The sequence below is a fragment of the Trachurus japonicus genome, chromosome 18, assembly GCF_045865225.1.
Source record: "Trachurus japonicus isolate A0001 chromosome 18, Traja_1.0".
Taxonomy (NCBI): domain Eukaryota; kingdom Metazoa; phylum Chordata; class Actinopteri; order Carangiformes; family Carangidae; genus Trachurus; species Trachurus japonicus.
Window position 1 is genome coordinate 5,969,807 of NC_140924.1, and position 24,317 is coordinate 5,994,123.

Sequence of the window (24,317 nt, forward strand, 5' to 3'; positions counted from 1 at the left end):
AAACCATTTGACTGTGCTACCTGTGGTAAAAAATTTAGCAGAACCTGGATTTTGCAGAGACACATGATAATCCATACACAGGAGAAACCTTTTAGCTGTCCTACCTGTGGTAAAACATTTAGATATCGAGTGAATGTTAAAGCGCATTTGAGAGTCCACACACAGGAGAAACCGTTTGGTTGTGCTATTGTGGAAAAAGATTTAGCCAGCAGGCAGGTCGTTTGTTTCACACAGGAGTCCGTTCAAAAGTGAAGCCATTCGGTTGCAGTGTTTGTGGGAAAACGTTTATGGAGCTGGAGAATTTGGCGATGCACATGAAATCCCATAAAGGAATAAAGCATCGTCATGTACATACGAGAGTCCATACAGGAGAGAAACCATTTGACTGTGCATCTGAGTCAGGTTTGAACAGTGAAGCTGTTCGGAAGTAAAGAAAAACGTAACACTTGTAAGAAGTCTCACCGCTGCTCAGAGTGTGGGAAAACATTTGGCACAAACTGGGTCTTGAAGACACACATGAATGTCCATACTGGAGAGAAACCACTTGACTGTGCTACCTGTGGTAAAAAAAACAATTTAATCATAGAGGGAACTTTAAAAACCACATCAGAATCCATACAGGAGAGAGATCATTTAGTTGTCGTTTTTGTGGCAAAAAATTTTGTCAAAAAAGGGATCTCAAAGTGCACACAAAAATCCACGAAGGAGAGTAAACAGTTTTTGTGGCCATCAATTCTCAAAGTTTCCTGAGACATGAGTGTATGTAAACTCAGGAATGTTACTGAAGGCAGCAGCAGTGTGTGAGGCTGCAGTTATCGAACTGTGACAGCTCATCACAGTATAGTGAAAATGATTGTTTGAAATGATGTTAAAGTTGAAATTTCTTGAAATTTCTTTTGTTTCTATAAAACAAATTGTAAATTATTACCTCAAATACATACACACGTTAGAATGCATGGAAACACATGGATGTCATTGAAGGCAGCAGAGTTGTTATGACTGTAACAGCCAGGTCATGACAACATGATAAAAATGGACTGCATGTGTTAAATTTTTATTGTTTGTATGAAAGTGTAACGTTTTCTATAAAATATCTTTCTGGTATATTTGTACTTTGTGGAAATATCTTTTGTTTTATCACTTAAATTGAGGGCTCATTCATTTCATTCATTAGAATATCTTTCTCTCTAAAGTTTTAGGTTCAGTGATTAAAATTTGTCGAAAGAAAATTAAATTTTAAAAGGTCTTTGTCTCTTTGCTTTTGAATCCTCCTCTGTTGCCTCTTAATCAACTTAGCCTCAGTGTGTAATAATGGGGCTAAACTGTGACATCCAACGTTCAGATTCTAGATTGCAGCTCGGTCACTCCTCCCGTCGGCAAAGTGACGTTCAACGCCGAGGACAAACACGTTCGCAAACTAACTGCTAACTGATTTTCAAAAATTATTATTCTTTTTAACACACGTGCAGACTTCTACTCGTGCCTTCAGTCATATTTCACAGCAAAAAGTTACACAGGAAGACTTACAGTTTGTGCCAGTTACACAGTGCGGTCCCGTGAAGGAAGATCAGAAGACAAACATACTCGGACATAGATACGGTATGCATCACCTGTGCTAAAAAAAAAAGAAAAGAAAAAGGACTTTGGTCAGAGGAGCCTCTGCTGTCCCTCTCTCTTCAGCTTGGTGTTAGACTACACTTTGTATAAGAACAGTTCAACATTGTAAGATCTAGCTGCTGATGCTGCTCAGCTGTAGCACCGTGTGCAGAAAAAAACAAAAATGTCGATCATCCTCCGGGCACAAGCCTAGTCACAGACACTCACAGACAGCTTTGATGTTATATTAAATAGCAATTTATAACAAGAATTTAGTAGGCTAATGTGCTTATTATCAAGGATCAAGTATAGTTATACAAACATTGGTCACAACAATATCATCCCTGAGTTAGTGACCGACTGTCCCCTGTAACTCAGGATTGCAAGGGGTGATATTCACAGAATTTTCTGGAGTGATAGTAGAGGGTACCAGGTGCAAGTACAGTGAATTTGGTCAATATCAACACTTGCAATCCTTAGTTACAGGGACAGTCAATTTTTGGCAAGGCAGGGCAGTCACCCGAAAATGACTGCCCCTGTAACTCAGGATTGCAAGGGTTGATATTGACCAAGAACCTGTAACCAACACCGGTCAGTACAGAATCTTCTGATGGAGTGTAAGGCGTATGAGAGAGAGAGGAGAGAACTGGAAGCAGCCCTGCAAAGGGAAAAAGTAAGGTTCACAATAGGAATATTTTCATGCTAATTGATTGTGCCATACTCCAGTCCGGTAGGTGGCGGCAATGCACCATTAAACTGAATGCCAGCCGCCATTCAAATCCAACAGAAGAAGAAGAAGTTTCTACTCGGATGATATTTGTGCACGTACCCAAACCGGAAGAGAGCCGCGGCTGGGGGAAACAATAGATTCATTCGGCGGGAACAACCGAGAGTTTGAGTAAAAATGTCTCAGGTGGAGTTTCTGAGAGCATTTATGACCGAGAGACTCACCGCTGCTTCCCAGGAAGTCTTTGCGGCCGTGGACAAAGTCGTAGCCGGCTACGAGGCGGAGGCTTTGGGCTACAGGCAGGAGATCGAGCGGCAGAGGAACATGCTGGATGTTCTCCTGCAGCCTCGAGTCGTTCTCAACAAAACAGGTCGGTGATTCAGTTTTAAGTCTATGAACCTCGAAGTCCCGGTTTCTAGAGAGAAAGAGAACGAACATGTTGTGCTAGCCTACTACATGTTGACCCGACGTTGCTGCAAATAAAAAAACGCTGCAAGTGAAGAGAAACGTCGCGATGCAAATACACCCCCAGATGTCAGAGATCATAACCCTTTGTCTATAAAATACTATCTTGTATTATTTATGCAAGTCCGTGTGGTCAGGACCAGTGGTCCTTACCACGAGGTGCGCTAAAGATACTGGTCCAGACCAGCTCCTTGATCTGTCCTGTGGTCTTTGAAGTGGCTTTAGTATTTTCTCCCGTTTCCGGTCGTTTTGGCAGCACTGTTAGCTGGATAAATATCAGAGATCATAATTTTTTGTTTATAAAATAGGTTACACTATATCATAACTAGAAAATTTTCTCTGGGAAATTTTGAGGGCCACGGGAGCTACGGCCGGTGTGTGTGTGTGTGTGTGAGACTTGACACATGTTATGAGCTGCAGCCTGTATCAGTCTCATTTATCGTGTGTGTGTTTACAAACATTTAAACGAGCGCCAGGTGGATTGTTTATGAAGTTAACGAGCTCTGGCCTGAGAATCAGACGTTACCACGGCAACTTGAGGTGGTTGCCAATGACGATAGGGGCCCCCCAGGCTGCAACAACATTACGTGCAATACACACCCATTAGAATCTCATAATTTCTCCAAAAATGATCATTGTCATTGATCAGGGATTGATCAAAAACTATATGACCTATCAAAATGTGGAATAATACGCCAATACACAAGACTTGTGTCTACTGTTTAAAGTTCAAATGAAGTCTCTAGGTGAAAGTATGCCTGAGCAGTAGACGTTTGAAAAACTCCAATGATTGTTCTTTTTCGCTCTTTTTTTTTCCGCCCGTCCCATTGACTTCAGTGCAAAATTTTGAGCAAGTTTTCGTAATTCAGAAACTGTTGAGAAAAGTAATAGCACACCGATCCCGATCAAGACGCACGTTTTGATATATAATTATCAGGGATGTGATTTTTCCGGATTTTTACGGAAATCCAGATTTTTAGACATGAAAATGCGACCCTCGTAAATCATGCAAATCCGCTTTTTTTTTTAGAGAGAGGGGGGGGGTGGCCGGACGGCCATTATCCACCATTTAACCCACACAGCCATAGGTGTTGATATTGACCCGACCATTGAGCAGGAACGTAACAAGAAGACAGCGGCGGCGGTAGTCGGTAGTTTTCTCTCTCTCTCTCTTTTTTTTTTTTTTTTTGCCGCGGTAGTGTTTGTTGGAGCAGCGTGGTGCTGCACGTGACGCGCTGACGTTAAGTGCGTTTACATTTACGTCGAGCGTTACGTCTCAGTCCGAAACCTGTTAAAAAGAAAAGAGAAAAGAAAAGAAAAGGGCTGTCCATGCTACTTATTAGAGCCCAAAACAACAGTCCAGAGAGCCGAGGGACAGAGAGAGACAGCACAGCAACAGGTGTGTGTGCGTGTGTGTGCTACCTGCTGTGAAGGGGGCTCTCCCCACTAGACCAGTTCTGAGTTCAGTTTAAGTTTCATACACCCCAGCCATTCTTGCCATTACAATGATAGGAACCTCAGTCAGTACTAAATCTGCTTTTTAAAAAAATTATTTACTTAAGCAGCTACAAAAAATATTAGACATGTACCACACATCTGGCTGGAAGGTCTCAATGGTTCAAGAACTTTTTTTCCATCATTAAATATTAAAATGGAGCTAAGTACTGCATGTTTGTTTTTCCTTGCTAATTCCACCTGCCATAACTGGCTCTCTCTCTCTTGTCTCTCTGGCGCTCAGACACATTTTGAATGATCAAAACGATGAAGATTATGTCACAGTTTGTGTGATATTCACAACACACACACACTGTAATAATATCTGCATGCTGTTTTTGAGGTTTTTTTCTCCTTAAATTAATTGTTTTCTGTTTGTGTATATACTTTTAATATAAAGTGTCAAAATTATGTCATTGTGTATAATGGCTGCACTGTTGCCGTGTCGCGCTATGCGTCCGTATAATTTCCTGCTTTTTTGGCCAATCACATCCCTGAATTATATATCACTGGTCAGGACCATAGACTGTATGGACAAAGAACTGGTGGCATCTTAATGCCGCTGCCACAAATTGAGCTTGGTCTCTCTCCTTCTTTTTCGTCTTCTTCTCTCACATAAAAAAACACCTCTGTATTGGCAATAATAGTCCCCGGTAATTCACTTCCATTGTGGCTTTTTTATTTGCATCGTGGCGTTATTTGCAGCGTTTTTTTAATTTGGAGTGCTGGCGGGTCTCGGCCACCGTAGGGAACCCCTGTTGTCGGCTAATACATACACATCTTTAAAATGATTGTCTTTTTTAAAATTATTATCAGGGCAACTTAGTTATAATTGACCAGTAAAGATTTGAATTTAAAGTTATTTTCCCTACATGGTTTTCTACACTGCTTAATTTTAAGGTTGAATTACACCTGTGTTTTAGGTTCAGATGTTGAATCGTATCTTAATCACACACAGACTTAAAGTTTAGGACATTTGAGTACAGGAAACATTATGGAGTTTTGCAGATATGTTTCTATTTTAGGAGTTACTGTACCTATGTTATGTCCAACAGGACATGTTGGACACACAGAGTCCAAAGTCTACAATACTTTATTACTAATAGTCATTTTCTATGGAGGTGTACTTTGATGGTTGTAACTGGAGGGTTCTGTTTGATCAGGGTGACTTTATGGATTACTGATTGATGAATGAGTGCACATGGCTGCAGGAGATGCTGTTGGTGTCCACTGAGAAGATAATTAGGATTCATACAGACACCAGTTGGGAGTGACTGATTGAAGACACTGTTGTTCATGATGTGTGTTTCATTGTTTCTGCAGGTGATCAGCAATTGTCAATGATTAAAGTAGAGGATCCTCCTGAGTTGACCACTAGTCTGGATCAGGAGAACCCAGAGAGTCTACATATTAAAGAAGAAGAGGAAGAACTATTGACCACTCCAACGTTCTCCCTCGCTTTTCTTCATGTGAAGAGTGAGGATGAGGAGGAGAAACCTCAGTTCCTACAACTTCATCAAAGACAAACTGAAGCAGAGCCTCCATCCAGCAGCTCAGCTGAACAGATGGAGGCTGATGGAGACGACTGTGGAGGATCTGAACCAGCCAGGAACTCAGATCAACCTGAAGATCTTCAACCAGATATAGATGATAAGGTCTCAGAGTTTTCCTCTGAAGCTGAGGACAGTGATGATGACTGGAGACCACCTGAGTCACGTTTGAACACTGTTAATGTAAGTGATGAAGAATGTAACACTGGTAAGAAATCTCACCGCTGCTCAGAGTGTGGGGAAACATTTGGCAGACCCTGGGTTTTGAAGAGACACATGAGAATCCATACAGGAGAGAAACCATTTTACTGTGCTACATGTGGTAAAAAATTTAGAAAACGATGGGTTCTTCAGGAACATATGAGAATCCATACAGAAGAGAAACCATTTGAATGTGCTACATGTGGTAAAAAATTTAGCTATACAAAGAGTCTTAGCATCCATATGAGAGTCCATACAGAGGAGAAAACATTTAGTTGTGCTATTTGTGGACAAAGATTTGCCCAGCAGATACATTGTTTAATGCACACAAGTGTCCATTCAAAAGCAAAACCATTTGGTTGCAGTGTTTGTGGAAAAACCTTTATGGAGCCAATGAATTTTGTGTTGCACTTGAAATGCCATAGAGAAGGAAAAGTATTCGGTTGTAATGATTGTGGGGAAATATTTTCCCAACATGATTATCTTGAGAAGCACATGAAAGTCCACACAGAAGTTAAACCATTTGATTGTAGTGTGGGAGTACATATGCAACAGTAGCAAATCTCATGACACGCATGAAATCCCGTACAGGAGAAAAACCACATGTATCTGTGGGAAAAGATTCCTTCAAAAGGAATGTCTTAAGTTATACAAGAGAAAAACCATTTGACTGTGCTACCTGTGGTAAAAAATTTAGTCGAAGAGTGAGGCTTAGAGAACACATCAGAATCCATACAGGAAAAAAAACATTTAGTTGTAGTTTTTGTGGCCATCAATTCTCAAGTTGGTCTGTTGTGTTACTGAAGCCAGCAGCAGTGTGTGAGGCTGCAGTTATTCACAACACAATAAAGTGAAAATTAATTTCACATGTAAAATATTTAAAGTTCGTATGAGTTATGAAATTGTTTCTATACAATGGCTTGTTCATGAAATTACTACCTCAAATTCATGTTAAAGTATAAGTAAGTGAGGCTGCAGCAGTGGTAGCTGGTCAACAGAGGGCGCTAGTGCACCGCCCCACCACTCCCCAGTACCTTAAATGAGACTTAAAAAAAATGTAAATTAAAATACTTTGAAAAGTACATGTCCTATATTGTCTAAAGATACTGAGTGGTCACATGTTTCCACCTTGGAGCACAAAAATCTTTTCCCATAGACTCTGGTTATAAGTTGTTTGTGCACAGAAGCTCCTCTTCAATACAAGAGATAGGAGCTCCTCGGGGCGCAGCTCTCCTTCACTCTGAGCTGAATTCAGCTCATTGATGGTGCGTTCAGGTTGCTTTTAGGGGCAGGAATTCCTAACACCCTATGTCACAAGTATATAGACGTTGGATTTTCGTTTCATTTAGTTTTCTTTTTTGTTTTGTTTTGTAACTACATTTGCATCACGAGTTGGTATAATGAGATTGCCATTTGTTCTTACTGATATGTTTTATGTATTATGATGTATTTTAATGGATGTGTGCAATGCAGCGGCTTGGCGCCCAAGACAAGTTTCCCTTCACAGGACAATAAAGTATACCTTTACCTTCATTTTATGAATTGTCGATTTTTCTGACTTCCGCGTTGGTCCTTGTTGGTCCCGAATTAAATAAATTGGATGATAAATAGATGACTATGTATAAAATATACACAAATAAATATTAAAAGTAAATTAAATAAAATGTAAATACTAGGGCTGTCAGAGTTAACGCGTTAATCGCGATGCGATTAATTAAAAAAATAAACGCGATTACATTTTTTAATCGCTGTTAATCGCGGCCCATTTTGTCCTCTGTCTGCTGGACTGGAGGACTGGAGTGTGGGACCTCCAGTCCAGTAGGTGGCGGTAAGGCACCTTCAAGTTGGTTGCTACACAAATATACACAGTCTAACATATATCCACAGCTCCATCCATTCATTTTTTTTTTTTTTAAGTATATTTTTTGGCTTTTTGCCTTTATTTGATAGCTCAGTGAGATAGACAGGAAAGGGGGAGGCAGAGAGAGGGGGAATGACATGCAGGAAAGGTCTGCCCAACACGGGATTCGAACCGGGGATGCCTGCGTTGAGGACTATAGCCTCTACATGGGGCGGCCGCTTTAACCACTGCGCCACGCACCACCCCTATCCATTCATTTTTTGACGGCTTTGTTGTAAACAAATGCACATGGCCATGTATTGATTTTTTGACGGCTTCTGTTGTCAACAAATGCACATGGCCAGGCAGAGGTGTAGCAAAGTAAAGGGCAATTTCCACTGGATGCATTTCAATTCTGTGTGAGTTTCATGCATCATGTGTTATGATTAGGTAGGCCTACTAGGTCTGGTCTAAAAGTTGTTTGTCTAGAGATTATAACACTTTGGAGTGTTGAAAGTCCAAAGCGCCATATATAATATTTTTAATAGAGATTAATCGCGAGTTAACTATGGAAAAAATGCGATTAATCGCGATTAGAAAAATTAATCGTTTGACAGCCCTAGTAAATACGTAGATTAGTTTATATTTTTATTTTTTAAAACAACAGTTTGATTTTTTTCAGGAGACTTTTATTTCCTAATGCCTCATTTATTCATTTCCTGATAATTTCGCAATGTCACATTTATTTATTTGCTGTGACTTTTATTTCATAACGTCACATTTATTTCATGGCTCTTATGCAATATTTAAATGAGGGCGCCCCCTAATTTGAATATTGCAGTTTGAATTAAATAGAGCAGTGAAATAAATGTGACATTAGGAAATAAAAGTCCCCGGAAATAAATAAATAAATGAGGCATTAGGAAATAAAAGATTCCTGAAAAAATGAAAATATATATTATATTTCACTTTTAATATTTATTTTATGCATATTTTTTTATTATCCGATTTATTTATTTCAGGACTCATTTCATGGCTATATTTATTTATGCATTTATTTGATTATGATTAAAACGGCTTTCCATACAAACCAATGCAAACCAAGCAAACTCAGCCAAGCGTGGAGAAAATTGGGAGAGGGCCAATCACACTAACTTGAGTCTGTGGTTGACTAGACTAGAGTAGCCTCGCATCACCAGGCTCTTCAGACAAGCGAAGAGCCTGGTGTCCGTTACCTCGAATTTCGTCTGCATTCTGGTTCCTGTCTGTAGCGGATACCGAAATCACCAAATTCACCAAAATAAAAGTTTTCACCAACATAAAACTTATAAAATAAACATTAACTTGTAATACAATAAAAGCAAAATGTTAACTTAATGGCTCGGGGACTTTCTTGTAAATTATATTCCTTAAATTAAAGAGTTTTACCGCATTTTATTAGCTTGGTGCTTTTATTTTGAAGGAAAGGTCTGTCTCTCTCACCCTGGATCCGTTTCCTACCAAAACAGCGAGTCAACGGCCCCAGACTAGACTAGAGCACTGGAATAAGAGAGTAACGACAAGCATTGGTCTAATGGAAGCGCCTCCTGATGGAGGAATATGGGAATTGCAAAAGTGCCCAAGAACTGACATCTCTGCATTGTTGGTGAATGAGCAAGTGTGGTATTTTCAATAATTTAGGGACATTTCTAGATCACCCACGTTGATAGCATCATAGAGTGCCAAAGCGGAAGTAGCCCCATGGGTCCTCAAATCGAAAAAAGTCTCCATACGAATGAATGGGAGTCCAAGATTTATTTCGTGATCCGTTTGAATTGTGCCATGACAAAAAAATATGTCCTCCACCTGTTTAAAACATCACGTTTCATGCCGAGAAATCAGCAGTTTATCGTAAAACGGCAACAGAAGAATGTATTTTGTGTGACGACGCTCTGCGGACTACAAATCTGGTGTCCCACAAAAAATACGTCACCAACTGACACGTGAAAGGGCGGCATTTGGTGTGTAACGTCACCTACGCGACTTGTAGTCTTTCTGGTTACGGACTCTTAGGGATTTTATTTTACAATAGTTTTACAACAAACTGCTGATTTCTCGGCATGAAACGTGATGTTTTAAACAGGTGGAGGACATATTTTTTTGTCATGGCACAATTCAAACGGATCACGAAATAAATCTTGGACTCCCATTCATTCGTGTGGAGACTTTTTTCGATTTGAGGACCCATGGGGCTACTTCCGCTTCGGCACTCTATTGAGGATCCTTTACAGATAAACCTTAACACATCGGCTAGTTAAAAAAAAAAAAAAAAACAGTCTTCTACATGAATGTTTAAATCTACATATTATAATAAACTAATTCTAAGTGTAATCTGATATGACCAAGACACCTAAAAACAAAAACACGGCCGTTTTCATCAATTTACAAGCAAGTGGGCAACACACATACATTGGAGTGAATGGGTTTTCTGGGCACTTTTGCAATACCCATATCCTGCCACTCGGGGCGCAAAATGCTTACACTCTTTGTTGAAGTTGTCGCAGTTTCTACCCGGATGATATTTGTGCACGTACCTAAACCGGAAGAGAGAGTCCTGGTTGAGGGAAACAACAGAGTCATTCGGCGGGAGCAGTTACCGAGAGTTTGAGTAAATAAAATGTCTGAGGTGGAGTTTCTGAGAGGATTCGTTACCGAGAGACTCACCGCCGCCTCCCAGGAAATCTTAGCGGCCGTGGACAGAGTCGTAGCCGGCTACGAGGCGGAGGCTTCGGGCTTCAGACAGGAGATCGAGCGGCAGAGGAACATGTTGGATGTTCTCCTGCAGCCTCGAATCGTTCTCGACAAAACAGGTTGGTGATTCAATTTTAAAGGAGCTGTAAAACTGTGGCCAAAAGTAAAAATTACCATGCCTCTCTAAAACATGTTAGACTGCATTATAACTGCAGTAGAGGAGAGATGTGTTCGTGTTTCTGTAGTTTGAGCAGGTTATTGATGAATATTTAGCTTTTACTCTGGCTGTGTTATTATTCTGACTCACAGTAACAACGAGTGGAGTAGCCTACTGTGTCTCTGTGTGTGCAGCACTGAGCCACACACTATTGTTAAGGGCCAAACCCATTCAATAGGGACAAAAGCAATCGAAATTTGAAGCAACATTGCAGAGTTTCAGCTCAGTGCTTCCACCATATGGTTGAAAAGCGCTATCGTCGGAGGGGTAAAAACGAAACTTATCAGCCAGCGCAGCCTCGTAATGTCCCTTTATGCATTTTTCATGTGGTAAAAAGCACTGGTTGGGGTCAAATCTTGTAAATCTCACTCTGCTGAGTGACCCAAAGTCATTCTGGGGCAAAAAATATCTGTCCGCATAATACCAGGGGGGCATGAATCAGTTTTTGGCAGGTAAAATAGGCCGATTTTTACATTGTAATGTCCCTTTTTACTCAATTTTCAAGTGGTACAAAGCACTGTTTGGGGTCAAATTACTCTGTTGAGGGATCTAATGTAATTTTGGTGCAGAAAAAAAGAAGCCCCCTCAGTGACAAATATCTTAGCGTAAATCCAAGCCAGATTTAAAGGGACAACGAGGAGTTTTGGAAAAGCTAAGCGTTTTCACACTACATTTATGAGCCTCCGCGCGCACCGTGAAATTCTTTGACCGGCGCAAGACAGACTCATGTTTTCATTCATCAAGAATTAAAGTCAGAGGTTCGAAGACGATCGCATACCGTCGTAGTTCCGTCCATAAACGGCGATTCGGCGGCGTTATTCTCATGACTCGCCACAAAACCGAAAGTAAAGAAATGCTGGTCGGCTCGCCTGCCACCACTAATAATAACAAAATAACGATAGAGACAAAACGATATATTTATCGAAAATGGGCCCATTAACAAGTGTGGGTAACGTAGATTCATCCACATTAACATGAGACTTTTTTATAACCAAATAGAAACTCCTCGTTGTCCCTTTAAATGTCAATATTCTGGCTGTGCTATTGTTGTCAGTAAGATCATTGATTATTTGCTGTACATTTCTTACATACAGCTCCTTTAAATCCATGAACCTCAAAGTTGTGGTTTGTAGAGAAAGAGGAGCAGCAGATTTTATGATCGGAGTTTTGCAGATTAGTTTCTAGTTCAGGATTAAACCACCATGTCACAACAGGACATTTTGGACACACTCTAGTTCTACAATGAATAACAATCGTATAATGATAGTACTCGTAATTTTTTTTTCTCATTCTGTACATTTTCTATCTCAATGAAAGCTTTGATGGGGCTCAGCGTTGTCAGGCCATTGGTTAGATTCTAATAGTAACTGGAGGGTTCTGTTTGATCAGGGTGACTTTATGGATTACTGGTTGATGAATGGATGCACATGGCTGCAGGAGATGCTGTTGGTGTCCACTGAGAAGATAATTGGGGTTCATACAGACACCAGTTATGAGTGACAGTATGAAGATGCTGTTGTTCATGATGTGTTTAATTGTTTCTGCAGGTGATCAGCAGCTGTTGACGATTAAAGTAGAGGATCCTCCTGAGTTGACCACTAGTCTGGACCAGGAGAACCCAGAGAGTCTACATATTAAAGAAGAAAAGGAAGAACGATTGACCACTCCAGAGTTCCCTATAACTTCTGTTCATGTGAAGAGTGAGGATGAGGAGGAGAAACCTCAGTTCCTACGACCTCATCAAAGACAAACTGAGGCCGAGCCTCCATCCAGCAGCTCAGCTGAACAGATGGAGGCTGATGGAGACGACTGTGGAGGATCTGAACCAGCCAGGAACTCAGATCAACCTGAAGATCTTCAACCAGATACAGATGATGAGGTCTCAGAGTCATTGTCTAAAGTTGGTGACAGTGATGATGACTGGAGAGTAACCAGAGCACCTGAATCAGGTTTGAACAGTAAAGCTGGTAAGAAGACTCACCGCTGCTCAGATTGTGGGATAATATTTAAATCAACCTGGGATTTGAAGAGACACGTGAGAATCCATACGGGAGAGAAACCATTTGACTGTGCTACCTGTGGTAAAAAATTTAGACGACAACAGCATCTTCGTGGACATATGAGAGTCCATACAGGGGAGAGACCATTTAGTTGTGCTATTTGTGGACAAACATTTACCCGGCAGAAACATTGTTTAATGCACACAAGAGTCCATTCAAAAGCAAAACCATTTGGTTGCAGTGTTTGTGGAAAAACCTTTATGGAGCCAGTGGATTTTGTGTTGCACGTGAAATACCATACAGGAGGGAAAGTATTCGGTTGTTTTGATTGTGGGGAAATATTTTCCCAACATGATGATCTTGAGAAGCACATGAAAGAAGTCCATACAGATTTTAAACCATTTGATTGTTGTGTTTGTGGGAGTACATATGAAACAATAGCAAATCTCATGGGACACATGAAATCCCATACAGGAGAAAAACCACATGTATGCACTATCTGCGGGAAAAGATTCGTTCGAAAGGAATATCTTATTATACACAGAAAAAAACACACAGAAGAGAAATCATTTGACTGTGCTACCTGTGGTAAAAAATTTAGTCGGAGAGGGAAGCTTAGAGACCACATCAGAATCCATACAGGAGAAAAACCATTTAGTTGCAGTTTTTGTAGCCGTCAATTCGGAGGTTGGTCTACCTGGAAGAGACACGAGAGTGTATGTAAACTCAGGAATGTTACTGAAGCCAGCAGCAGTGTGTGAGGCTGCAGTTATTGAACTGTAACAGCTCATCACAATGTAAATATTTGAAGTTCATATGAGTTATGAAATTGTTGTATTGTTACTACCTCAAATTTATTTTCTGGGCAAATTGAATCGTAGGCAACTGGACTTGCATTTGTTCAGAAAAAAGTATATATACATGTCCTATGTTGTCTAAGGATACTGATTGGTCACATGTTTCCGCCTTGGAGCACAAAGTTCCAGGTGTTCTTGGGGTAGGAATTCCTAACACCTAATGTCACAAGTATATAAACGTTGGATTTCCGTTTCATTTAGTTTTGTTTTGTAACTACATTTGCATCATGAGTTGGTATATTGAGATTGTCATGTGTTGATGTGCTGATATGTTTTATGTATTATGATGTATTTTAATGGATGTGTGCAATGTAGCGGCTTGGCGCCCAAGACAAGTTTCCCTTCACGGGACAATAAAGCATACTTTACTTTTACCTTCATTTTATGAATTGTCCATTTTTCTGACAACTGGAAAGCGCTCAGCGTTGTTCCAAGCTCCATGTTCCGACATGTGTCATGTGTTCTTACTAATATGTTTTATGTATTATGATGTATTTTACTTTTTTTTAAAGTATATTTTTCGGCTTTTTGCCTTTATTTGATAGTGATGACAGTAGAGATAGACAGGAAATGGGGAGGCAGAGAGAGGGGGAATGACACGCAGGAAAGGTCTGCCCGACGCGGGATTCGAACCGGGGACGCCTGCGGCGAGGACTGTAGCCTCTACATGGGGCGGCTGCTCTACCCACTGCGCCACGCACCGCCCCATGATGTATTTTACTTTTATCTTCATTTTATGAACTGTCATTTTTCTGACTTCCTACACCATTACATACCGCGATACTGTGATCGACATGTTCGATTGCTCATGCCTGTGTTATGGCTGTGGCCAACATGTTGATATTGACTCAAAAATGTTATTTTATTCTAAGAAACCAAATTAACTATACACATAGTACTACCACACCACCAGCCATAGTGGCAGTGTATCTCAGCAGCAGCAGCTGTGAGGGCCCAGGTGATCTTCAGAGTCTTCAGAAGGGAGATAGAAGCTGGGTGTTGTGTGTTGTGGTGTTGGTATTTTACAATGTTATTAACCGTAGTAGTGCTGTATTGTGCAGAAAATTGGGGAACACGCCTTAGAATGGGCCCTAATATCATAAAATAGTCAAGTTTTATTTAGAATTTTGGTTTGTCCTTCCTGGAGAAAACTACACCAGTCACCATTGGGCTGCAGAGATGTTGATTCAACTGAACTGTAACAGGTCATAACAACATGATAAATATGGACTGCACGTTTTACATTTGTATTGTTTTTTATATCCCTAAATCCCTATATTTATATTTTATGGTGTGTGGTGGAAATGACTGAGACCCCAAGAGACAGGTGTTCTTTTTATCAAAAAGACATACAACACATGATACATTTCATTAAAATAGGGATTTATGTAGGCTACTTGTCTATACTATTAGATCACAATTTAATTCAATATTAAGAGGGATTGAATGTCACAAATCTGGCCCAGGGACAAAGGAAATAAAATAAAAATCATACATGAAAACCAGTGTTTATATAGTAAAAAAAACAATCACAGATCTATACTTTAATTTTTCAAAGTTCCTCTTGATGTCAAGTCAGTGTGCCAAAAATAAAAAAAACAAGAAATGTGTTTTCATTTTTATTACATCTGCCAGGAACACAAATTCTACATAGTTGAAGAATCGACCAAGGTACGTTTTATCAGTCTGTTTTCTGGGAATAATTGACATAAGGAGAAACCAGATACAAGCCGTTTTTTCGTTTTTTCGTTTTGGAAAAAAAAACGGAAATCAAAATTTCAGTTTGTTTTCTCGTTTTTGGTTCTTATTTAACAAAACGAATTTACCACTCAATATTTTGTTTCCGTGGGTGGGCGGGTCCTAGTGTGCTTCCTTGCCCTGTGCCCTTCAAAATAAAAGTTCCTCAATTTGATAATGTCGACAAAAATATTACTGTAGGCTACAGACACTAGCAGACATAGAGGACCCCATCACCCACAGTCAAGACTGACACGGCTTCAAATAACAATAATAGTAGGCTATTCATAATGAAAATGAGAACTTATGAAGTTATGATGACTTCAGTGTAGACTAGTTGATGTTTAGCCACAAGGTGGCACAGTTATTACATGAAGAGTAGATCTGAGGGCTTTACTACGACGGAGGCTCACAACATATCGTGTGTATTATTGAAAGCGAGGGGTGTGCCTATAGGCTATAGGCTAGTGAGTACAGAGTGTTTACTCTGTACAGTGACAAAGACTGTAGGCTACAGTAACTTCGTTCAATATACAGTAGATACTACTTCAAAGTGGCCATTTCACTCGCGGGGAGCGAGATTCACGCAACGCGTGAAATGTGAGTGACAAAGTGATCACACATAAGAGCATTATGACTGATAGCTCCCCTGGTAGAACAGCTCCCTCAGTAAGCTGAATCATCCGCTAGTGTGGGTTCGCGTCTCATTTTAGGTTGTGTTTTCTTTTCTCATCATCATTATGATCACATATGGCTTAAGTTTGAGCAAATAAATGAGCAAATGAGCATTAATTCTCCGCCGGGCCGAGGCACCAACTTCCCTGCTTGTGTACGTATTTGTCTGCAACGGCTTATGACACGCGCCTTCCCTGCAGACTGACAGCCCAGGACAGGTGCTGAAGTGTGGGAGAGGAGGGAGAGACTGGGCTCCGCGGGGCTCTTGCAACTTGCGGCGGATCAGGAAGGGTGGAGGACCGACATGACAGGGGGTCTTGGTCTCCTGGTACCTGTGCTGGCCAGGAAAATGCACAGTGTACACGTGTACATATTTAAGTACACGTTCACATCCCTATAAACATGTACACAAGCAGGGAAGTTGGTGCCTCGGCCCGGCGGAGAATTAATGCTCATTTGCTCATTTATTTGCTCAAACTTAAGCCATATGTGATCATAATGATGATGAGAAAAGAAAACACAACCTAAACTGAGACACGAACCCACACTAGCGGATGATTCAGCTTACTGAGGGAGCTGTTCTACCAGGGGAGCTATCAGTCATAATGCTCTTGTGTGTGATCACTTTGTCACTCACATTTCACGCGTTGCGTGAATCTCGCTCCCCGCAAGTGAAATGGCCACTTTGAAGTAGTATCTACTGTATATTGAACGAAGTTACTGTAGCCTACAGTCTTTGTCACTGTACAGAGTAAACACTCTGTACTCACTAGCCTATAGCCTATAGGCACACCCCTCGCTTTCAATAATACACACGATATGTTGTGAGCCTCCGTCGTAGTAAAGCCCTCAGATCTACTCTTCATGTAATAACTGCGCCACCTTGTGGCTAAACATCAACTAGTCTACACTGAAGTCATCATAACTTCATAAGTTCTCATTTTCATTATGAATAGCCTACTATTATTGTTATTTGAAGCCGTGTCAGTCTTGACTGTGGGTGATGGGGTCCTCTATGTCTGCTAGTGTCTGTAGCCTACTAGCCTACAGTAATATTTTTGTCGACATTATCAAATTGAGGAACTTTTATTTTGAAGGGCACAGGACAAGGAAGCACACTAGCCAATCAGAGGACCCGCCCACCCACGGAAACAAAATATTGAGTGGTAAATTTGTTTTGTTAAATAAGAACCAAAAACGAGAAAACGAACTGAAATTTTGATTTCCGTTTTTTTTTCCAAAACGAAAAAACGAAAAAACGGCTTGTATCTGGTTTCTCCTTATGTCAATTATTCCCAGAAAACAGACTGATAAAACGTACCTCCGTCAGAATCACCCATATGCAAATGTGCCTTCCACCAGCAAAACGTCACCAAAACTCAGCCAAGTGTGGAGAAATGGGACAGGGCCAATCACACTAACCTGAGTCTGTGGTTGACTAGACACTGGAATAAGAGAGTAACGACACTTCCATTGTCTCCCGTGGTAAGCATTATGCGCCCTGAGTGCAGGATATGGCTATTGCAAAAGAGCCCAGAAAACCCATTCACTCCAATGTATGTGTGTTGCCCACTTGCTTGTAAATTGATGAAAACGGCCGTGTTTTTGTTTTTAGGTGTCTTGCTCATATCAGATTACACTCATAATTTGTTTATTATAAAATGTAGATTGAAACATTCATGTAGAAAACTGTTTTGTTTTGTTTTTTTACTTGCCTAGAAATGAAATGTCCTTAAACAATTGAAAATACCACACTTGTCAGTTCTTGGGCACTTTTGCAATACCCATATTCCGCCATCAGGAGGCGCTTCATTGGACCATGCGTGTCGTTACTCTCTTATTCCAGTGCGCTAGTTTCTACCCGGATGATATTTGCGCACGTACCCAAATCCGGAAGAGAGAGTCCTGGTTGGGGTAAACAATAGAGTCGTTCGGCGGGATCAACCGAGAGTTTGAGTAAAAATGTCTCAGGTGGAGTTTCTGAGAGGATTCGTTACCGAGAGACTCACCGCCGCCTCCCAGGAAATCTTAGCGGCCGTGGACAGAGTCGTAGCCGGCTACGAGGCGGAGGCTTCGGGCTTCAGACAGGAGATCGAGCGGCAGAGGAACCTGCTGGATGTTCTCCTGCAGCCTCGAGTCGCTCTCAACAAAACAGGTTGGTGATTCAGTTTTAAAGGAGCTGTAAAACTGTGGCCAAAAACTGTTGCGGTCAAAGTCAAAACATCCCAGACTCACACGGTCAGTCTCAAAGTAAAGATTCCTCTCTAAAACATGTTAAACTGCATTAGTAGCAGTCAGGGTCCAAAACTAACTTTTTAGTGGTAACGTCTGATTCTCAGGCCAGAGCTCGTTAAAGCAGAAGTAAGTGATATATTTGTGTTAATATAAGCCTTAAATAGTTATATCTTCCGACAGCAATCACTTACATAGAGTGTTTGGTCTGAAACACGGGTCTGTCAGTCACTCTGCTCTGCTGTAAGCCGAGGAGAAAACATTTATCGTATCCTACAGTTTTTACCCAATGAGGAGAGAGAACGGCATGCAGGGCTGTGTGTGCAGCCAAGGGACGCCGTGAATGTGGCGACGTAGGACTGCTATGGTGCGTTCAAGGAAACTCGTATTTTTCCGACCGTGAAGTGGTACCAGTTCGATCTGGTACGAGTTCACGGTCGGAAGTTACGAGTGGCCGTTATAGTGACTTTCACCGGTAAAACAGGTCGGAAAAACACGAGTGGGTTGCCTGGAACGCTACAAAGTCGTAAGTTGTGACTTGAAGCTGTAATTTACGATTTCAAAAGCCTGCCTGGAACGCAGAATTAGCGAAAACGACCGGACCACTTACTTCTGCTTTAACTTCATAAACAATCCAGGCGCTCATTTAAATGTTTATAAACACAGACACAGCTAAATCAGACTGACACAGGATGCAGCTCATAACATGTGTCACACACACACACACACACACACACACACACACACACACACACACACACACACACACACACACACACACACACACACACACACCATATCAGTGCTTATAGAAAGATGATCATGTGTCTGTCTGATCAGCTCTGTCTTGACCTTAAGATCGTGGGTTTGATTCCCATGTTGACAGAGATGGCACAACCGGCTTTCTTTTCTTCCATTATTATTATATTACCTGTGCTCTGTGGTATGTCTGTCTGTTTTTTAATGTGAGGACTGCGGATGGAAACTAGCTCTGAGCCAAATCTGGCACACTTACATGACGCCACAGCGTTAATTTGTTCATTAATGTGCATTGTCCTCAACAAATAAACAATAAATGAAATGAAATGAAATAGTGACATATTGAGTGATTTTTAATGATTATTTGCTGTACATTTCTTACACAGCTCCTTTAAATCAATGAACCTCAAAGTTGTGGTTTGTAGACAAAGAGGAGCAGCAGATTTTATGATTGGAGTTTTGCGGATTAGTTCACACTCAGCAAGTTCTACAATGAATAACAATCGTATAATGATAGTACTCATAAGCCGTGTTTCCACTGCAGGAGTTCCTGGTAAAGGGAGGGGGTAGGAACTTCTACAGGAACCGTCCTCTCACTCGGCCCTCTCAGTGGCCGTGTCTCCACTGCAGAGTCGGACCCCGTGGCGACGTCATGAGTTTTGCGCCGCTTAATCGCTGTGTGACAGTTTCGACCGTGACATCACCCAGGCAGGTCAAAGCACATGCACAAAAATCATAACAACAACGAAGAAGAAGGATGGAAGGAGCTGAGGCGGTAGGCGCGTTTCTGTGCACATGGCGGCTGATTGTAATCCTGCTTGAGTTTTTTTTTTTTTTTTTTTTTTTACTTTTCACGGCATTGTTTTGCGGTGTGATGTGTGTGATCCCCAGTGGGTCGAGGTGCGCTGATATTTTCATTTCGCCGCGATGACTCAAACCCCCTCTGAATCTCCTCGGTGCTGTAGACTGCAATCAATGTCTGCACCTCACCGTCGGTCCATTTGTGTACATCTTCCTGCTGTGTTCTTGTTGTTTACAGCGGTGTCTGCTAGGCTAATGCTCCCCTTCTGCTCCCCCTTTTAAAAATGCTGGTTGTTTTGGTGCTTTCTGGTAGCGTCAGAGCCTGCTCTAGCTTTAGCCAATCAGCGCCGGGTTAACCTCGAGCCCCACCCAGGAGCTTTTCAGGGCCGAACGGAGTACCTACCCTGGAGTAGGTACTCCGTTGGCCCCCGTAAAAGTTCCTGTGAATAGCCCTGTGGGGGAGGTTCCTGCAGTGGAAACACACACCAACGGGGCTGGCCCCGTAAAATTACCCCGAAGTTCCTGCAATGGAAACGCACCTATAGTTTTTTTTCCTCATTCTGTACATTTTCTATCTCAATGAAAGCTTTGATGGGGCTCAGCGTTGTCAGGCCATTGGTAAGATTCTAATAGTTTACAATACTTTATTACTACTAGTTATTATTGGAGGTGTACTTTGATGGTGGTAACTGGAGGGTTCTGTTTGATCAGTTTGACTTTATGGATTACTGATTGATGAATGGATGCACATGGCTGCAGGAGATGCTGTTGGTGTCCACTGAGAAGATAATTTTGGTTCACAGCAGTTATATGAGTGACAGTATGAAGACACTGTTGTTCATGATGTGTGTTTCATTGTTTCTGCAGGTGATCAGCACCTGTTGATGATTAAAGTAGAGGATCCTCCTGAGTTGACCACTAGTCTGGACCAGGAGAACCCAGAGAGTCTACATATTAAAGAAGAAGAGGAAGAACTATTGACCACTCCAGAGTTCCCCATCACTTCTGTTCATGTGAAGAGTGAGGATGAGGAGGAGGAACCTCAGTCCCTACAACCTCATCAAAGACAAACTGAGGCAGAGCCTCCATCCAGCAGCTCAGCTGAACAGATGGAGGCTGATGGAGACGACTGTGGAGGATCTGAACCAGCCAGGAACTCAGATCAACCTGAAGATCTTCAACCAGATACAGATGATGAGGTCTCAGAGTCGTTCTCTGAAGCTGAAGACAGTGATGATGACGGGAGAGAAACGAGAGCATCTAAGTCAGGTTTGAACAGTGAAGCTGTTCATGTAAATGATGAAGAATGTGACACTGGTAAGAAGTCTCGCAGCTGCTCAGAGTGTGGGAAAACATTTAAAGCACCCTCGGATTTGAAGATGCACATGAGAACCCATACAGGAGAGAAACCCTTTGAATGTGCAATCTGTGGTAAAAAATTTACACAACGAAGTAAGCTTCCTGAACATATGAGAATCCATACAGGAGAGAAACCATTTGACTGTGCTACATGTGGTAAAAAATTTAGACAACGACACCATCTTAATGATCATATGATAACCCATACAGGAGATAAACCATTTGAATGTGCTATCTGTGGTAAAAGATTTACCCGACGACGTAGTCTTCCTCCACATATGAGAACCCATACAGGAGAGAAACGATTTGAATGTGCTACATGTGTGTGTGGGAGTACATATGCAACAGTATCGAATCTCGCGAGACACATGAAATCCCATACAGGAGAGAAACCACATGTATGCAGTATCTGCGGGAAAAGATTCATTCGAAAGGAATGTCTTAAGTTACACACAAGAAACCATACAGGAGAGAAACCATTTGACTGTGCTACATGTGGCAAAAAATTTAGTCGACGTGGGAGCCTTAGAGACCACATCAGAATCCATTCAGGAGAAAAAAACATTTAATGCATACATGTCAAATATTTAAAGTTCGTATGAGTTATGAAATTGTTTCTATAAAACAGCTTGTTCATGAAATGACTATCTCAAATTCATTGATGGTGTGTTCCAGGTGTTCTCGGGGGCAGGAATTCCTAACATCCTATATCATAAGTATATTAACGTTGGACTTTCGTTTCATTTAGTTTTCTTTTTTGTTTTGTTTTGTAACTACATTTGCATCATGAGTTGGTATATTGAAATTGCCATGTGTCTTACTGATATGTTTGATCTATTATGATGTATTTAAATGGATGTGTGCAATGTAGTGGCTTGGCGCCCAAGACAAGTTTCCCTTCACGGGACAATAAAGCATACTTTACTTTTACCTTCATTTTATGAATCATCCATTTTTCTGACAACTGGAAAGCGCTCAACGTTGTTCCAAGCTCCAAGTTTCAACACCATTACATACCGCGATACTGTGATCGACATGTTCGATTGCTCATGCCTGTGTTATGGCTGTGGCCAACATGTTGATATTGACTCAAAAATGTTATTTTATTCTAAGAAACCAAATTAACTATACACATAGTATTACCACACCACCAGCCATAGTGGCAGTGTATCTCAGCAGCAGCAGCAGTTGTGAGGTGATCTTCAGAGTCTACAGAAGTGAGATAGAAGCTGGGTGTTGCTATTTTACAATGTTGTTAATCGTAGTAGTGCTGCATTGTGCAGAAAATTGGGGAACACGCCTTAGAATGGGCCCTAAAATAATAAAATAGTCAAGTTTTATTTCGAAGTTTGGTTTAGTCCTTTCTGGAGAAAGCTGCACCAGTCACCACTGGGCTGCAGAGATGTTGATTCAACTAAACTTTAACAGGTTATAACAACATGATAAATATGGACTGCACAACGTGTTACATTTTTATTGTTTTTTTATAAAAGTATAACAATTTCCGGTATACTTGTACTTGGTGGAAACATCTTTTTGAGGTTTTATTCATTTTAAATTGGAAAATCTTTTTCTATGAACTTTTGGGCTTAATGATTAAAATGTGTTAGATAGAAAATTACATTTTAAAAGGTCTTTGTCTCTTTGTTTTTGAATCCTCCACTGCTGCTTCTTTATCAAATTAAAGCTTCAAATCTACCAAAAATCATCACAGAGACTTTCATTATAGTTTCCAATGATATCAGAGTTTTTCTTCTTAGCATTTTTGTTGTTCTTCCAAGATATTACTCTACCGCCATGTTGTGTGTCTGAATCATTCCTTCAATTACTGTAAGCCTTTGTAAAAGGGGAACTATGCAAGTTCAGTCGCTTTTCCGCTGTTTTGCTAACCCACCTCCTGGCCATGTGCATTTGTTTTCAGTGAAGCTGGTGAGAGATCAATCCATGGAGCGGTGGATAACGTTACATTTCATATACGATGTTATGACGCGTATAGTTGTGTAGTCTTATCTGTCATAAACATTATGAGTTACAGGTTGCGTTTGTGTTGCTGTGCCGCCAAGACCCGATCAGGGACACCAGAGGCGTTGACCTTTATCAACCAAGAGAGGCTAGGTGGAAGGCAGAGAGCCTCCATTCTCCCTTTAGTAAGTTACAAGTCAGTGACTTGAAGTCATTTATTTGTATGATTATTTAAGTTAATATAGAGGACTTTAGGTGATACAATCCAAATGAAATTCATTTATAAACTTGGGATTGTTCCATCACAACACGTCTTGTTGGAAATGACAATCTGTCACATTTAAATATATATATCATGCTGTATTGGCATGATGATCTCAGCCATAAAGCTAACATTAAATGTACACGAAATACACAACATTTACCTTGATTTTCTCTAGTTTAAATTGCTTCCAGGGAACCAACTCTGCTCTCCAGCCATGTGCTCTCCTAACAATGACTATTACCGTAATTACAAGTAGCCTTTAAAAAACATCCCTAAATTTACGTTTTGTGGTGTGTGGTGGTGGAAATGACTGAGACCCTAAGAGACAGTGTTCTTTTTATCAAAAAGACATAAAACACAATATATCTTACAACACATGATACATTTCATTAAAATAGGGATTTATGTACCACTTGTCTATAAAGTTACTATTAGATCACAATTTAATTCAATATTAAGAGGGATTGAATGTCACAAATCTGGCCCAGGGACAAAGGAAATAGCCTACAACAAAAGTCATACATGAAAAACAGTGTTATAGCAAAAAAAAACAATCACAGATCTATACTTTAATTTTTCAAAGTTCATCTTGAACTTGATCTTGATGTCAAGTCAGTGTGCCAAAAATAAAAAAAAACAAGAAATGTGTTTTCATTTTTATTACATCGGCCAGGAACACAAATTCTACATAGTTGAAGAATCACCCACATAATATGCAAATGTACCTTCCACCAGCAAAACTCAGCCAAGTGTGGAGAAATGGGACAGGGCCAATCACACTAACCTGAGTCTGTGGTTGACTAGACACTGGAATAAGAGAGTAACGACACTTCCATTGTCTCCCGTGGTA

General features: G+C 40.8%; 3 protein-coding genes across 3 annotated transcripts; all 3 read left to right on the forward strand.

Moving 5' to 3' along the window:
- Positions 1-2,422: 2,422 nt before the first annotated feature.
- LOC146968496 (uncharacterized) lies at positions 2,423-12,943 on the forward strand. Its single transcript, XM_085759240.1, has 3 exons — positions 2,423-2,693; positions 12,368-12,520; positions 12,915-12,943. Exons 1-3 carry the CDS (start codon positions 2,501-2,503, stop codon positions 12,941-12,943), a joined length of 375 nt encoding a protein of 124 aa, XP_085615366.1. The 5' UTR covers positions 2,423-2,500.
- On the forward strand, positions 5,623-6,591 carry LOC146968497 (uncharacterized). Its single transcript, XM_085760367.1, has one exon. It carries the CDS (start codon positions 5,623-5,625, stop codon positions 6,589-6,591), a length of 969 nt encoding a protein of 322 aa, XP_085616493.1.
- A 5,059-nt stretch (positions 12,944-18,002) lies between the features above and the next one.
- Positions 18,003-21,809, forward strand: LOC146968498 (uncharacterized). The gene is made up of 2 exons (XM_085759241.1): positions 18,003-18,244; positions 20,749-21,809. Exons 1-2 carry the CDS (start codon positions 18,052-18,054, stop codon positions 21,807-21,809), a joined length of 1,254 nt encoding a protein of 417 aa, XP_085615367.1. The 5' UTR covers positions 18,003-18,051.
- The last annotated feature ends 2,508 nt before the right edge of the window (positions 21,810-24,317 follow it).

Coding starts and splice junctions, on each gene's coding strand:
- LOC146968496 (XM_085759240.1), top strand. CDS start 2,501: ATGTCTCAGGTGGAGTTTCTGAGAGCATTTATGACCGAGAGACTCACC. Junction 2,694..12,367: donor AGTCGTTCTCAACAAAACAG/GTCGGTGATTCA, acceptor TTGTTTCTGCAG/GTGATCAGCAGCTGTTGACG. Junction 12,521..12,914: donor AACTTCTGTTCATGTGAAGA/GTGAGGATGAGG, acceptor TAAAAAATTTAG/ACGACAACAGCATCTTCGTG.
- LOC146968497 (XM_085760367.1), top strand. CDS start 5,623: ATGATTAAAGTAGAGGATCCTCCTGAGTTGACCACTAGTCTGGATCAG.
- LOC146968498 (XM_085759241.1), top strand. CDS start 18,052: ATGTCTCAGGTGGAGTTTCTGAGAGGATTCGTTACCGAGAGACTCACC. Junction 18,245..20,748: donor AGTCGCTCTCAACAAAACAG/GTTGGTGATTCA, acceptor TTGTTTCTGCAG/GTGATCAGCACCTGTTGATG.